This window comes from Brachyhypopomus gauderio, chromosome 21, assembly GCF_052324685.1.
Source record: "Brachyhypopomus gauderio isolate BG-103 chromosome 21, BGAUD_0.2, whole genome shotgun sequence".
NCBI lineage: Eukaryota > Metazoa > Chordata > Actinopteri > Gymnotiformes > Hypopomidae > Brachyhypopomus > Brachyhypopomus gauderio.
Window position 1 is genome coordinate 8740748 of NC_135231.1, and position 17500 is coordinate 8758247.

The 17500-nt window shown below is 49.2% G+C and overlaps 1 protein-coding gene across 1 annotated transcript in view; it reads left to right on the forward strand.

The window, feature by feature from the left end:
• The window catches only part of utrn (utrophin), a 158061-nt gene that overhangs the window by 130666 nt on the left and 9895 nt on the right, over positions 1-17500 (forward strand). The window contains 7 exon segments of the mRNA XM_076984167.1: positions 1743-1764; positions 1766-1782; positions 2095-2116; positions 2118-2161; positions 6491-6556; positions 13974-14198; positions 14542-14779. Coding sequence (XP_076840282.1) covers positions 1743-1764; positions 1766-1782; positions 2095-2116; positions 2118-2161; positions 6491-6556; positions 13974-14198; positions 14542-14779 — 634 coding nt within the window.

A 17500-nucleotide genomic window follows, 5' to 3' on the forward strand; every position in this document is an offset into this window, starting at 1 on the left:
TCAAGTTGGCTGGCTGAGTGCCGGACATGCGTCTCTCTCAGACGGGGCTGTCTCCTCTCTCTGTGTCCTCTCAGACGGGCTGTCTCCTGCTGGTAAAGTGGTCAGAGCTGCACGTGAGCTCACTCCATTGCGGTGGATGACGGCTCACGTGGGTGTCTGCTGGCTGAGGTTCCACGCGCCTCTTTACAGGCTGTCTAATCTCCTTCTGTGTCCCCGTCCCCGTTGGGACGCTGGTTTGGAATGTGCTCAGATCACGGTTGTCTGAGATTACAGCCCCACTTCAGTGTGTCTCCCCCTGTCCCCCTGCAACAAGCCATAAACCAGCCTCTCTACCAGACGTGATGTTGGAGCAGAATCCTGTAGCCCCTTCTACTCTCTCACAACACACACACACACACACACACGCACACACACTCACACCTCACACACACACACCACACACACCCTCTTCTCTCCTCTTTTACTGTTCAACCCTCTCTGTGTGCTGTTATCTGGCCAACGCGTGAATTCCGTTACTGCTCCAGCTTCCCTCACAAACCGTCTTAAAATCACGACCCGTTCTCTGTTGCTCTGTGAAATGCACTTCCTGCCCCTCCTCCCCAGAGCGGAGTGAGGGCGCGTGGTCCGATTTCTCCTCCCCTCCCCAGGGCGCCACGCAGACCGTTTGTATTCCCGAGCTTATATTCCGGGCCTGGTTAGCCAGGTGGGCTCAGCTTGAGGCGGTGTGCCTCGTTACAGCGGACCTCATTAAAGCATGCCCTCGTTTTGGTGGACCTCATTAAGCAGGCCTCGTTAGGGCAGTGCCTCGTTAGGGCAGGCCTCATTAGGGCAGTACCTCGTTAGGGCAGTGCCTCGTTAAAGCGTGCCTCGTTAGGGCAGGCCTCGTTAGGGCAGTGCCTCGTAAAGCATGCCTCGTTAGGGCAGTGCCTCGTTAGGGCAGTGCCTCGTTAGAGCGTGCCTCGTTACATCCTGGCCCGTGAGCTCACACTCCTGAGCGTGCAGGCGGGTAGATGGGAATGATGGCGCTTTCACTGCAAACCCGACATATTTGCTGCTGCTGTAAGCGCATTAGATCATTGGGGCAGAACTAAACACTTTTCATGATGACAAATGTTCACTTAGTCCCTGTTTTCTTTTCTGTCTTTTTCTATCTGTTGATTGGTTTTCTGTTCAAGAACACGTATGGTGAATGCCCAAGCAGCCCTTACCGAAGCACCCCGTTCCTGTCATGATCCATCTGATACCTTTTCATTTCTTTGCTTATCCCTCTCTCTTTCTCTCTCACCCCCCTCTATCTCTCCCCCCATCTCACTCTCCCCCCCTCTTTTTCTCTCCCTCTCTCTCCTCCTTTCCCTGTGAATCGTCTGCTATCATGGCCAATCCTCTTGGAGGGCGGGGTCTGAGCGGTCCTGCTGGGTTTCGGACTCCGGCGTGCTCGCCCGACCAGCGGGGGCCACTAGGGGGGGTCAGTTTCTGAAGTGCTTTTCCGTGCCAGCCTTGAGGATCAGCGGGAAGGGGACGCGTGGTTCTGCTGGTCGTGTGTTGGGCGTGCGCACCAGCTCAGGTTAAAGCCAGCGGGGACGGATGTGGGTCGGGCTTGCACCGGGGGTCTGATTATCCACACCACCTGTCCCATATGTGTGGCTCTGGCCTCTTCATTGTGCGACCTTTGACCCTAAATATTCTCTTCTGTGGTGCCCCCCTCCCCCTCTCCGCCCCCCTCCGTGTGTTTTCTCCCACAGTCCGGTCACTCTGATCAGCATGTTGTCCAGAGCAGTATGAGTGAGTATACGCATGAGCCCCTCCCCCAGCACGCCCAGCACCCGCCCCAACCCCCCCCCCCCCCCCCCGACACGCGCCCCTCATCGCCACCCTCCTCTTCCTCATCCGAGAGCATGCAGCCTGCACCACCACCTCCACCTCCAGCACCCTCCTCCTTCCTCTCCTCCTAACCTCCCCCGCTCTGTCCATCCTAACCCCAGCCGGCCTGCTAGACGACAGGAGAGCAGTGTGGTGACCACAGCTGCTTCTCTCACACCTCCCATGTTTGTTGTTGTTTGTGTTTGTTTGTTTACGTTTGTTTGTTTGTTGCAGGCTCTCCCAGTCACCCCAGCTTCCCTCATGATGACACACACTCCAGAATAGAGCAGTTCGCCAGCAGGTATCATCACACACACCACACACACTCACGCCTACACACACACACACACACACGCCTACACACACACACACACACACACACACACACACACACACACACACACACAAAACACATACACACTCACGCCTACACACACACACACACACACACACAAACACACACACGCCTACACAAACACACACAAATCACACACACTCCCCACGACACACACACACACACACACACACACACATTCTCCATATACCTGAGGATAGAGAAACACACCAGCACGTAGCCATCACACACACACACTCTCTCTCTCTCTCTCTCTCTCTCTCTCTCTCTCACACACACACACACACACAACACACAGAGCCTTCAAAGCCATGTATTCCTACAGCACTATCAGTGCAGGACTTGGCCTTGACTGCTCACACTCACACACACCTATTCAACATGACCCTGTTCTTTTCTTGGAGTAGACTTACAGAGCACACACACGCACACACAAACACACATGCATGCAACACACACACACACACACACACACACACACACACACACACACACACACACACACACACACACACACACGCAGCTATTATTGGACTGTAAATGTCCCCCACTTCTGTAAATCCAATCCTATTATGTGTGCTATTTGTCAGGGGGAAACAAAGTAGTTGCATGGAAAAATGTGTGTGTGTGTGTGTGTGTGTGCGGGCGTGTGTGTGTGTGTGTGCATTTGTGTGTGTGTGCGCGTGTGCGGGCGTGTGCATGTGTGCATGCGCGTGTGTTAGTGTGCATGCGTGCGTGCGTTTGTGTGTGTGTGTGTGTGTGTGTGTGTGTGTGTGTGTGTGCCCATTCATGTATGGATCGTTGTGCGCATGCAAGGGTGCATTTGTGTGTGTGGTGGGAAAGTTAGATTATTGCCTCTTACAATAAGAAAGCACTCTGTTTAAATGGGGTGAGTATAATAATGAGTTCTTTCATGAGAACATACTGTACTGACCTGTTAGCCTCTGCCTGTGCTGTACTGACTGTGTCAATCAATCAATCAATCAAAGTTTATTTGTATAGCGCTTTTCACAACACATGTTGTCACAAAGCGCTTTACAGGATTTAAAAGGTTAACAATACTACGGGTCCAGAACCCTAATGAGCAAGCCAAAGGCGACAGTGGCGAGGAAAAACTCCCTATGATGGTGGGGAATAGGAAGAAACCTCGGGAGAACCAAGACTCAAAAGGGAACCCATCCTCCATTGGGCGGCCCGTTAACACACAGATTACACAAAATACAGACAAATACACAAGTCACACACAAATCACACAATCAGACTAAGTAAAGGTAAAAATGAAAGTTCTGGGTTATGATATTGTCACTGTAAATGTCTGTTGATGAACGCCAGGCTTTCATTCCGTGTCGGAGCAGCGATGCTGGTATTGTAGGCTTCGACTGCAATGTTACTCTCCAGGTGAACCTCGGAGAAAAGATACGAGATGTAGTAAATATGTAACAGATTAATCAAAGGCCAAACTAAACAGATGAGTCTTTAATCGAGTTTTAAACATTGACTGTGTCTGAGTCCCGAATAGAGGCAGGAAGATTATTCCACAATTGTGGAGCTTTAAAAGAAAAGGCTCTTCCACCTGCTGTGATCTTTTTCATCCTAGGAACAGTTAATAACCCTGCGTCCTGCGAGCGAAGTGAACGCGCTGGGTTATATTGTTCAATAAGTTCACTAAGATAGTCTGGAGCTAAGCCATGCAGCGTTTTATATGTTAATAAAAGTATTTTATAGTCAATACGGAATCTAATTGGCAGCCAGTGTAATGACGATAGTATGGGACTAATGTGATCAAACTTTTTAGTTTTTGTTAAAACTCGTGCTGCTGCGTTCTGAACCAGCTGGAGTTTGTTTATCGATTTACCAGAACATCCAGCTAGGAGACTGTTGCAATAATCTAAACGAGAGGATATGAATGCATGGATTCGTTTTTCTGCATCACTAATATTTAATATGTGTCTAATTTTGGCAATGTTGCGCAAGTGAAAGAACGCTACCCTAGTTATATTATTAATATGTGTATCGAACGAGAGATCTGGGTCTATTGTGACGCCCAAGTTCTTTACCTCTGCGCTGGGGGTTATAGTAAAAGAATGTAGATTCAATGCTGCATTATGTATCTTGTCTCTCGCAGCCCTAGACCCAACTATTATCAATTCTGTTTTATCGGCATTTAGTGCTAGAAAGTTACATGCCATCCAATGTTTTATCTCTTCTACACATTTCTCAATCTTACTGTTTGCGCCTAAATCATCGGGTTTTGCCGATAAATATAGCTGAGTGTCGTCTGCGTAGGAATGGAAACTGATGTCATGCTTATGCATAATTTCGCCTAAGGGTAACATGTACAGTGTGAATAGAAGTGGTCCTAGGACTGTCCCTTGTGGGACACCATATTTAACCTGCACAGATTTAGAGGTTTTATTATTAAAACTTACACATTGGAAGCGGTCAGTTAAATATGATCTAAACCAGGAGAGTGCGACTCCTTTAATACCTACTGTGTTTTCTAGTCTATCCAGCAAAATGTTGTGGTCTACAGTATCAAAAGCTGCACTAAGATCCAACAGTATAAGGAACGAGATGAGCCCATTATCGGCCGATATTAGTAGATCATTCACTACCCTGAGTAAGGCTGTTTCAGTGCTGTGGTTTGGTCTAAATCCTGATTGGAACTTTTCATGGATACTATTTGATTGGAGATAGTGGTTTAACTGATTGGAAACTGCTTTTTCTAAAATTTTAGAGATAAATGGGAGATTAGAAATGGGTCTATAGTTGGCTAAAATCTGCGGATCGAGATTCTGTTTTTTTATCAAGGGTCTAATTACGGCGCATTTTAATTGTTTGGGCATGTAACCTAGGTTAAGGGAGGAGTTAATCATATTAAGTAAGGGCCCTGCAGTGGCTGGGAGTAGGTCTTTAAATAGACGGGTTGGAACTGGGTCAAATATACATGATGTAGGCTTAGACGAATTAATCAATGTTGTGAGCTCTTTTTGCGATATAGGATTGAAGATATTTAGCTCAGTAATATTTTTGGATGCATAGTTACTAATAGCTGAACTACTGGGGTTGGATTGGAGGTTAGGCTGCGATGTATTATGACTCTGTAGTCGGATATTATCTATTTTATTATTGAAAAAGTTTAAAAATGCATCGCTAGTGTGTGTAAGTGCTGTGTTAGAACTAGTGTCGTTGATATTTCTTGTTAGTTTAGATACCGTCGCGAAGAGAAATCTAGGGTTATTTTTGTTGTTTTCTATTAGTGTTGAATAGTATGCGGCTCTAGCTTTTATTTAGGGCATGTTTATATTTGACTATGGCGTCTTTCCATGTGATTCTAAACACTTCTAGTGAGGTGGATTTCCATTTTCGCTCCGCTGCTCGAGCTGCCTGTTTTAGAAGACGAGTGTGTTCGTCATACCATGGTGATAGCTTTTTCTCCCTAATTAATTTTGTTTTAATTGGAGCTACACTGTCAAGGTATTGCTGAGTGTGGAATAAAACTGTTGTGTTGCCTGTGTCCTGCCCTGTTAGCCTCAGCCTGTGCTATACTGACTGTGTCCTGCCCTTTTAGCCTCAGCCTGTGCTATACCGACTGTGTCCTGCCCTGTTAGCCTCTGCATGTGCTGTACCGACTGTGTCCTGCCCCGTTAGCCTCAGCCTGTGCTGTACTGACTGTGTCCTGCCCTGTTAGCCTCTGTCTGTGCTATACTGACTGTGTCCTGCCCTGTTAGCTTCAGCCTGTGCTATACTGACTGTGTCCTGCCCTGTTAGCCTCTGCCTGTGCTATACTGACTGTGTCTTGCCCTGTTAGCTTCAGCCTGTGCTATACTGACTGTGTCCTGCCCTGTTAGCCTCTGCCTGTGCTATACTGACTGTGTCCTGCCCTGTTAGCCTCAGCCTGTGCTATACTGACTGTGTCCTGCCCTGTTAGCCTCTGCCTGTGCTATACTGACTGTGTCCTGCCCTGTTAGCCTCAGCCTGTGCTATATTGACTGTGTCCTGCCCTGTTAGCCTCTGCCTGTGCTATACTGACTGTGTCTTGCCCTGTTAGCCTCTGCCTGTTTATTTATTTACTTGTTTGGGAGTCTGTTGTTTGTTCCATTTCCTCACCCATAAATAAAGCAGTAAGCCAATTGTCACAACTGACCCACAAGTCATTTATTCCTGGAAAACGCCTGTCTGATCATAAATTATTATTGCCAACTGTGACGAAACCAATATTTCTCAGTTTTTCCTTGCTTTCTCTCTCTCTCTGTGTCTCCCTTTCTCCCTCAGACTGGCTCAAATGGAGCGCTCTAATGGTTCTCTGCCTACAGATAGCAGCTCAGCTACTGGAAGCATGTAAGTATTAAAGCACAATACCCACAGTGCACTGCTGTCATAAGCCGCTTTCCTGTCATTCAGCAAATGGCTGTTTCAAGTTCCTGTCTGAGGCCAGTGTTCCACTACCTTAACGAGGCCCTAAAGGACACCCGCTAGCTAGCTAGACCCTCTACAGCCCCCCCCCTTACAGCCCCTCCCTCTACAGCACCCCCCCTTACAGCCCCTCCCTCTACACCCCCCCCACAGCCCCTCCCTCTACAGCAGCCCCCCCTTACAGCCCCTCCCTCTACAGCAACCCCCCCACAGCCCCTCCCTCTACAGCCCCCCCTTACAGCCCCTCCCTCTACAGCCCCCCCTACAGCCCCTCCCTCTACAGCAACCCCCCCACAGCCCCTCCCTCTACAGCCCCCCCTTACAGCCCCTCCATCTACAGCCCCCCCTTACAGCCCCTCCCTCTACAGCAAACACCCCCCCCTACAGCCCCTCCCTCTACAGCCCCTCCCTCTACAGCAACCCCCCCACAGCCCCTCCCTCTACACCCCCCCATCCAGTCCTGAAGGACGGACTCCCAGCCCTAGGTGGAACCGCTTCTAGTAGAAGCCGAACCGCTTCTAATTTAAGCTGGACCTTATGTTCGGTTCTAATCACGTTACCAATCCCGGCACTGCTGCCGTGAAGGGACTTGTCTGGAGGAGCAGAGTGTGAGCCTCATAAGAGAAACGTCGATGGCTTTTCCGACCGAGGCGGAGATCAAGTGTAGCACGGCCATGTAAGGGGCCCTCGTAAATACGACACCCAGAACTAAAGCTGAGCAGAGACGACCCAGCGTGAAGTGACCCAGCGTGAAGTGATTTAGAGATTTACACACACGCCTCCCCATGCAGATTACAGCCCCATCCAAACAGGTGAAGGGGCAAATCAAAGGAGATTTTAGGCAAACACATTGGGGGAGTAGATTATGAGAGATCTGTTCTGTACAGTAGATTAGGAGAGATCTGTTCTGTACAGTAGATTAGGAGAGATCTGTTCTGTATAGTAGGTTAGGAGAAATCTGTTCTGTATAGTAGGTTAGGAGAGATCTGTTCTGTACAGTAGATTAGGAGAGATCTGTTCTGTATAGTAGGTTAGGAGAAATCTGTTCTGTATAGTAGGTTAGGAGAGATCTGTTCTGTACAGTAGATTAGGAGAGATCTGTTCTGTACAGTAGATTAGGAGAGATCTGTTCTGTATAGTATGTTAGGAGAGATCTGTTCTGTACAGTAGGTTAGGAGAGATCTGTTCTGTACAGTAGGTTAGGAGAGATCTGTTCTGTACAGTAGATTAGGAGAGATCTGTTCTGTACAGTAGGTTAGGAGAGATCTGTTCTGTATAGTAGGTTAGGAGAGATCTGTTCTGTACAGTAGATTAGGAGAGATCTGTTCTGTACAGTAGGTTAGGAGAGATCTGTTCTGTGCAGTAGGTTAGGAGAGATCTGTTCTGTACAGTAGATTAGGAGAGATCTGTTGTGTACAGTAGGTTAGGAGAGATCTGTTCTGTATAATAGGTTAGGAGAGATCTGTTCTGTACAGTAGGTTAGGAGAGATCTGTTCTGTACAATAGGTTAGGAGAGATCTGTTCTGTATAGTAGATTAGGAGAGATCTGTTCTGTACAGTAGATTAGGAGAGATCTGTTCTGTATAGTAGGTTAGGAGAAATCTGTTCTGTATAGTAGGTTAGGAGAGATCTGTTCTGTACAGTAGATTAGGAGAGATCTGTTCTGTATAGTAGGTTAGGAGAGATCTGTTCTGTACAGTAGATTAGGAGAGATCTGTTCTGTACAGTAGATTAGGAGAGATCTGTTCTGTATAGTATGTTAGGAGAGATCTGTTCTGTACAGTAGGTTAGGAGAGATCTGTTCTGTACAGTAGATTAGGAGAGATCTGTTCTGTATAGTAGGTTAGGAGAGATCTGTTCTGTACAGTAGGTTAGGAGAGATCTGTTCTGTACAGTAGGTTAGGAGAGATCTGTTCTGTACAGTAGGTTAGGAGAGATCTGTTCTGTACAATAGGTTAGGAGAGATCTGTTGTGTATAATAGGTTAGGAGAGATCTGTTCTGTACAGTAGGTTAGGAGAGATCTGTTCTGTACAGTAGGTTAGGAGAGATCTGTTCTGTATAGTAGGTTAGGAGAGATCTGTTCTATACAGTAGGTTAGGAGAGATCTGTTCTGTACAGTAGGTTACTGAAGGAGACAGGTGGCAGCAGACTGTTCAGCTTCAAGAAAATCTGCTCTCTCTCTCTCTCTCTCTCACTCACACACACACACACACACACACACACACACACACACACACACACACACACACACACACACACACACACAGGTAAATAGGGCTGTGATGTTCAGTAAGCGTGTGCAGCTGCAGTATTGGCTGGTGTGTTGACCACATCATTGACCTCATTGATCTGTATGTTGAAGAGCACCTGAAGACCTCACCTCCACTCTGTGAGCGCGCGCGTGTGTGTGTGTGTGTGTGTGTGTGTGTGTGTGTGTGTGTGTGTGTGTGTGTGTGTGTGTGTGTGTGTGTGTGTGTGTGTGTGTGTGTTCAGCCATTGCAGGCAGGTTATATGATCTATCTCTAGACGTCACCAGCAGTTTCACAAGCAAAAGTTGGACACTGAGAAAATCTTTCCAATAGGTTGGAGAGTAGAGAGCAGTAATGTAATGAAAGTTAATTTGCGTTTGTGAATACGAACCCTCTTAGATGTGGTCAGGTGTCTGCTACGTGCTGTTAGACCACCTGGGTGTGGTTTGGCTTCCCCCTAAACGACTTCGCTGCCCCCAGCGTGTGGGCCACACAGCCCTGTGAAGCTCCTCAACACACCCAGCGTGGACACCAGATTAACGCCAGCGCCATATGCTGCAGAATTATGTCTAATCTTTTGATTTTATTCAGTCTTCACACTCTCCCTAACTCCCCCTCTCCTCTCCTCCCACCCACTCTCCCTCTCTCTCTCTTCTCCTCTCCCCCTCTTCCTCTCTTCTCCTCTATCTCCTCCCCTCTCTTCTGTTATTTCTCCATGGTGTCATATCCATTTCTTCATCACTAGCAGTGACTCACTCTTTGTCTTGTGTCTTGGTTTTTCATTACACACATGAACAGGGAGTTGGCACTTCACTTTTGTTCGGCCCCACCCACACCAGTACACTCACCTCCACCCAAACCCAGTACATTCACCTCCATCCAAACCAGTACACTCACCTCCACCCACACCAGTACACTCACCTCCACCTAACCCAGTACACTCATCTCCACCCAAACCAGTACACTCACCTCCACCCACACCAGTACACTCACTTCCACCCAAACCAGTACACTCACATCCACCCAAACCCAGTACATTAACCTCCACCCAAACCAGTACACTCACCCCCACCCAAACCAGTACACTCACCTCCACCCACACCAGTACACTCACCTCCACCTAACCCGGTACACTCACCTCCACCCAAACCAGTACACTCATCTCCACCCAAACCAGTACACTCACCTCCACCTAACCCGGTACACTCACCTCCACCCAACCCAGTACATTCACCTCCACCCAAACCAGTACACTCACCTCCACCCAAACCTGGTACACTCACCTCCACCTAACCCGGTACACTCACCTCCACCCAAACCAGTACACTCATCTCCACCCAAACCAGTACACTCACCTCCACCTAACCCAGAACACTCATCTCCACCCAACCCAGTACATTCACCTCCACCCAAACCCAGTACACTCACCTACACCCAAACCAGTACACTCACCTCCACCCAAACCAGTACACTCACCTCCATCTAACCCAGTACACTCATCTCCACCCAATCCAGTACACTCACCTCCACCTAACCCAGTACACTCACCTCCACCCAAACCAGTACATTAATCCCCACTCAAACCAGTACACACATCTCCACCCAACCTCCAATTTGTTCTTGCAGTTCTCAGATCCACTTCCCACATCTCCCACTTTGAATTGCCTGCTGGACACACACACACACACACACACACACACACACACACACACACACACACACACACACACACACACACACACACAGTTCTCTTCTCTTTATTGTACCCACTTATCTTTAAAGACAAGGGAATAAAATATGAAAATATGGTCAGCATTTGATCTTTCTCTCTCAGACTCAATTCAGGTCAATTCAAAATACACTTGTATTGCCAAAGCTGAGTTTGAGAATATTAAAAAATGAAATTTGAAAATGGACATTGTGGAATCTTTGAAAAAGGATCAGTTCAGATTAAAGGGTTGAGTGCATTAAATGTTTCAATGCCACAGCTCCAAGAACAAAGGCTTATGAAAGTAAAAATATCTCTCTCTCTCTCCTCTCTCTCTCTCTCTCTCTCTCTCTCTCTCTCACACAATCTCCCTCTCTCTCACCCTCTCTCACCCCCTGACTCCCACCCCATCTCTGTCCTCCCTGTAAGTCACCTTCCACCCCCGTATGTCTCCTCCACCCCCTGTATGTCTCCTCCACCCCGTATGTCTCCTCCACCCCCGTATGTCTCCCCTCCACCCCCGTATGTCTCCCCTACACCCCCGTATGTCTCCCCTCCACCCCCGTATGTCTCCCCTACACCCCCGTATGTCTCCTCTCCACCCCCATATGTCTCCCCCACACCCCCCCCCGTAAGTCTCTCCCACCCCATATGTCTCCCCCACCCCGTATGTCTCCCCTACACTCCTGTAAGTCTCTCCCACCCCAATATGTCTCCCCTACACCCCCCGTATGCCTCCCCTACACCCCTGTAAGTCTCTCCCACCCCCGTATGTCTCCCCTACACCCCTGTAAGTCTCTCCCACCCCCATATGTCTCCCCTACACCCCCTGTATGTCTCCCCTACACCCCTGTAAGTCTCTCCCACCCCCTTTTAACTCTCATCTCTATTTCCTGCATCCTCTTCTAGTTGTGTACTGAAGCCCACAGACACAGATCAGTGTAGCCCCTCTGACGGCCCCTGTGTGAGCGTGTGAGGGTGAGACACAGGAGGCGTGTGGGGAACCGCACGCGGTGATTCAGACAGGAGCTAATCCACACTGTCATGTCCAGTGTGAGGGGGTCGTGTAGCTCTCATTGATCAGAGCACAGATCCTGTTCAGAGAGAGACGGAGGGGGGAGCTGAGGGAGGAGTATCACGGAGGTGTGGAGGGTGAGGAGGGGGAGGAGGGTGGGGAGGTTAAGGAGGGGCGCTGAACTGCACGCCACCTCATTAACTAAAGGTCAAGTGCCGTTCCACCACGTGCAGCCGACCCTGTCGCCATGCCGACCCACCGCTAGCGCTTTCAAGCCGTCCGCGTGATCACAGCCGAGCGTGGCCATGACGACCTCGCGACACTCGTGGTGTGGGAACAACGTCAGTCACCGTGGTAACGAGCGCCTCTGTGAAGATGGCCGCCCCTTAGGCAGGACTGTGATCAGCATGTAAGACTAGCAGGGAGAGGTGTAGACAGAGTGGTGTAGACGGAGAGGTGTAGACGGAGAGGTGTAGACGGAGAGGTGTAGACAGAGAGGTGTAGACGGAGTGGTGTAGACGGAGTGGTGTAGACGGAGTGGTGTAGACGGAGAGGTGTAGACGGAGTGGTGTAGACGGAGAGGTGTAGACGGAGAGGTGTAGACGGAGAGGTGTAGACAGAGAGGTGTAGACGGAGTGGTGTAGACGGAGTGGTGTAGACGGAGTGGTGTAGACAGAGTGGTGTAGACAGAGTGGTGTAGACAGAGTGGTGTAGACAGAGAGGTGCAGACGGAGAGGTGTAGACGGAGAGGTGTAGACGGAGAGGTGTAGACAGGCTGGTGTGTTGGGGGAGTCTGAGGTGGCACGAAAGATCGAAGCTGATAGCGCACAGTCAATGACCCACTCCTCAGAGATCTACACTACACACACATACACACACACACACACACACACACACACACACACACACCCCATTATCCTCAGAGATGTACAGTACACACACACACACACACACACACACACACACACACACACACCCCATTATCCTCAGAGATGTATACTACACACACATGCACATCCACACACACGCACACACGCACGCACACACACACAGTACACTACACACACACACACACACGCTCTCCTCACTATCCTCAGAGATGTACACTACACACACACACACACACACACTTCCCGCAATCTTCATAGATGTACACTACACACACACACACATACATACACACACTCTCCTCACTATCCTCAGAAACATCCTCTGAATATACACTTCACATTCTCTCTCTCTCTCTCTCTCTCTCTCTCTCTCTCTCTCTCTCTCTCTCTCTCTTTCTCTCTCTTTCTCTTTCTCGGGTCAAATGGCTTTATTGGCATGCTTGTACAAACTACAGTATTGCCAAATCTTTGGAGGTTTATACATTTAAACAATAGACACACTAGCACAAATAATCCTGCTCTCACCCTCTCTCTCTCTCCCTCTTCCTCTCTCACTCTCTCTCTCTCCCACTTTCTCACCCTCTCTCTCTCCCTCTTCCTCTCTCACCCTCTCTCTCTCTCCCTCTTCCTCTCTCACTCTCTCTCTCTCCCTCTTTCTCACCCTCTCTCTCTCCCTCTTTCTCACCCTCTCTCTCTCCCTTTCTCACCCTCTCTCACTCTTCCTCTCTCACTCTCTCTCTCACTCTCTCTCTCTCACCCTCTCTCACCCTCTCTCTCCCTCTTCCTCTCTCTCTCTCTCCCCCTCTCTCCCTCACCCTCTCTCTCTCCACACCTGTCTCACCCTCTCCATCTCTCTCCTCCCCGTGGCGTGCTGCTGGCGGTCTGCTTTTTCCTAATAAGAGGACCATGTCGTATCGACGAGGTCAGCTGTACTTCAGGCTCTGAGCCGCCAGCTCTCTGTAGTGAAGCCAAGGTCATGTGATCTGTTGACACACTCATGCGCTGCGTAGTGATGGATGTACACAGGGTCTTACCCACTCTCCCCACCACACACACACACACCACACACACACACCACACACATTAGTCCTCCACCTCTGACATTACTACAACATTTCAGCCTTCATTATCAGTGGCCTGTGGCCAGCTGACACTGTCCTTATGAACATATTTATCAAGGGGAGGTATTCAAAAACTGATCCCAGAGCAGTTCTGCGTTGGCAGCTCGTCACATTGTGCATGAGGCCTCTTCTGTTGAGAGACTGCTGTGATGATTTTGACTTTGTACGCTATTGGCGTCCTCTTTATCATGGTCAGAATTTAGTTGAATCCATAAATGTGTGGGAAGGTTAATACATGGCTTTGATACTACTGACTACTCATTCATTCCTCTCTCTCTCTCTCTCTCTCTCTCTCTCTCTCTCTCTCTCTCTCTCTCTCTCTCTCTCTCTCTCTCTCTCTCTCTCTCTCTCTCTCTAGGGATGAAGAACATGCTTTGATCCTGCAGTACTGCCAGACTCTGGGAGGGGAAGCAGCTTCCTGCAGCCAGCCCCAGAGCCCCGCCCACATGCCCCGGTCACCCCCTACAAATCTGCATAACCCCGGTCAGCTGTTGCAGAGCCCCGCCCAGATCCTGCAGGCCGTGGAGAGGGAGGAGCGAGGAGAGCTGGAACGAGTTATAGCCCGCCTGGAGGAGGAGCAGCGGTAGGGCCTGTTATACGCTGTCTGTGTGCTGGACTGTGGGGTGGACGGTGTGTAGGACGGTGTGTAGGACGGTGTGCTGGACTGTGGAGTGGACGGTGTGTAGGACGGTGTGCTACTCTGCTGGAGTGTGACTGGGGTGTGACTGTGTTGTAGTGTGAGTGTGAGTGAGATGCAGGTGTTATCTTGTTAATTCCAGCCGGTCTCAGCGGGACTACAGTGTATATCTGCACACACTTCTACACACCACACGTGGTCTTACTTCTGTAGTAACTCCTGATGTGCACGTGAGAATCTGTGTGTGTAATCTCATTATCTCATAATCTCATAATCTCATAATCTGTAGGTCCCTGCAGAGGGAGTATGAGCAGCTTCGGGAACAGCATGGACAGCGCAGCCTGGTGGGCGTGGCCAGGGGCGTGGCTGGGGGCGTGGCTGGCGGCCCAGACGAGGCGGACCTGCTGGCGGAGGCCAAAGTGCTGCGGCAGCATAAAGGTCGTCTGGAGGCTCGCATGAAGATACTGGAGGACCACAACAAACAGCTGGAGTCACAACTGTACCGGCTCAGACAACTACTGCACCAGGTACACACACACACACACACACACACACACACATATATATACACACACATATATACACACACACACACACAACAAACAGCTGGAGTCACAACTGTACCGGCTCAGACAACTACTGCACCAGGTACACACACACACACACACACACACACACACACACACATCCAGAGTCACGCTGTCACACAGACACACACACAAACATATTTTCTGCACATACCACCTGTTTTATTTAAGTCTAGAGGTAAAATATTATTCAAAATACTTGCATCTTAATCAAATGAATGAATTGTCATGTAGGGCATAAACAAATGTCCACATCATCAATTATACACGCCAGAAAATGTGGCCGGTCCTTCACATTCCTGGTGTCCTGCTGTCATTGATGAATCAAAAGACCGGCCAACCTCTGACAGAAATACCATCCTAAACTCCTCATCTACAAAGAAAACATCACCGGTAAACTGTGCCAACTATATCAGAAAAGTCATCTTCAGAACACACACCCAGGAACAGCTGATATTTTATTAAGCAGTTCATGTGTACAGTGGCAGTAGTGGGCTAAACAGAGGTTAAATCCTTACGTTACAAGTTATGCATTTCTTTCAAAAATCAAGCATGAATATCAAAGTATAAGACCAAGACTGGACTACAGGAGCGTGATGGTGGTGTGGGTGGTGTACAGAGTGAGATCTGGGGTACCAGATGGAGAGGTTGAGGTGGGTTGGTAATCCATGAAGTCTGGCCTTAACTGTAAAAGATAAAACGTCCTCATTCATAAAAGGGTTTTGAAAAACACTTGAGTGAAAGTATAAGAGGAGAGGCACGCTAGCGCCCCCTGCAGTTTGAGACCTGCCCAGTGTTTCTGAAGATGATAATGACGTACAATTAGGTCTGCAGGTGCATGATGGGAAGTACACGTTTCTTACGGAAGGCTGGAAAATCAAAGAAGTGGAACCTTCCTCCGTTTGAGCTGTGCCCGTCACTACTGTTGCCCGTCACTGCTGTTGCCCGTCACTACTGTTGCCCGTCACTACTGTTGCCCGTCACTACTGTTGCCCGTCACTACCGTTGCTCGTCACTACCGTTGCCCATCACTACTGTTGCCCATCACTACTGTTGCCCTGACAACAGGACAATACAGGACGAGAGAGGCTGACTCAGTATGAAGACTCAAAAACCATGCGGGGTATCATCTGCTTTGATTTAACATTGGACAAACATGGGATTAACAACAGTAGTAGTCCATGAGGGTCATGAACATGGACACAGGAATATTGTAACCAGGGCTGTCTGTCTGACACCCTCTACTTTAAACCAGGACTGTCTGTCTGACACCCTCTACTTTCACCAACGCTGTCTGTCTGACACCCTCTACTTTAAACCAGGACTGTCTGTCTGAAACCCTCTACTTTAACCAGGGCTGTCTGTCTGAAACCCTCTACTTTAACCAACGCTGTCTGTCTGACACCCTCTACTTTCACCAACGCTGTCTGTCTGACACCCTCTACTTTCACCAACGCTGTCTGTCTGACACCCTCTACTTTAACCTGAAGTGGTTCTTATAGTTTATGGCACGTATTAGCATGTTTTAGTCAGAATTATGTCATCTATGTCTTCCCCTCCCCCTGTCCAACACCACCATTCCTTCCATTGTTCATTTGGAGCCCAGCAGACACACATCAGACCTGTTATCAGACTCTCCCGAGGCGATGAGGTTATCAGCCCGGCACACAGGATTAGGTCAGAGATCAGCTGAAGCACATGGGCTTAACCAGCGCAGCCACTGAGTAATCACTACGGCGAGATTCACTGCACTCCACGGACAGCTCGTCTTAATGCCCACTTCCAGAGGGACGGGTTTTGTAAGCAGGCACTCTTGAGGTGTTGTATGCCCGAGGAAGATGCAGACATTGGGAGGAAGAGGTCCCAGCACGTCGCTGGAGTTTTGAAGTCATCAAAAGTTCGTTCTCTGCCTTTCAGGACAAGCTTTTTCCTTAGTGGACAGAATATCGGCATCCGCTAGACGCAGGAGAATCTGGACAGGCAGGCGTGAACGTGATGGGATGCTTGTAACAGAGAAAGTCCCTCCATGTTGTGGGTTCATAAGGAATATGATGTTTGGAACTCCATAGATCAGCGCTCTCTTCCAAGATTCAGGCACTGGTCTGTTTACATGGTAGATATAAAAAATGGCCAATAATGGATTTAGCTGTCGTCTGGGTTTTAACACTTTATAAGTCCCTCCGACGTTCCAGCTAGTTTTGTTGATAGTAAGGCGGCCAGGGCAAGCCAGACCAGCACAGACCCAGAAGTGGGATGGCCAAGGCCATCTGGAGTATGACCTATGACCCCAGCCCTGCTGGGGGTGATGTGGAGCCCAGGATGAGGACCCCTGAAGAGGGGCATGGGCGTGGCCCTGATGGAAAGGGTAGATGTGTGGGGCCGTGTTCTGCACAAGGGTGCTCCCCTGAGGTGAAGACAGTGTGTGGGAGACTCTCACTCTCTGTAGGGTGCTCCCCTGAGGTGAAGACAGTGTGTGGGAGACACTCACTCTCTGTAAGGTGCTCCCCTGAGGTGAAGGGAGTGTGTGGGAGACTCTCACTCTCTGTAGGGTGCTCCCCTGAGGTGAAGACAGTGTGTGGGAGACTCTCACTCTCTGTAGGGTGCTCCCCTGAGGTGAAGGCAGTGTTAACTCGTTAACACCAAGTAAAGCTGCACTCACTC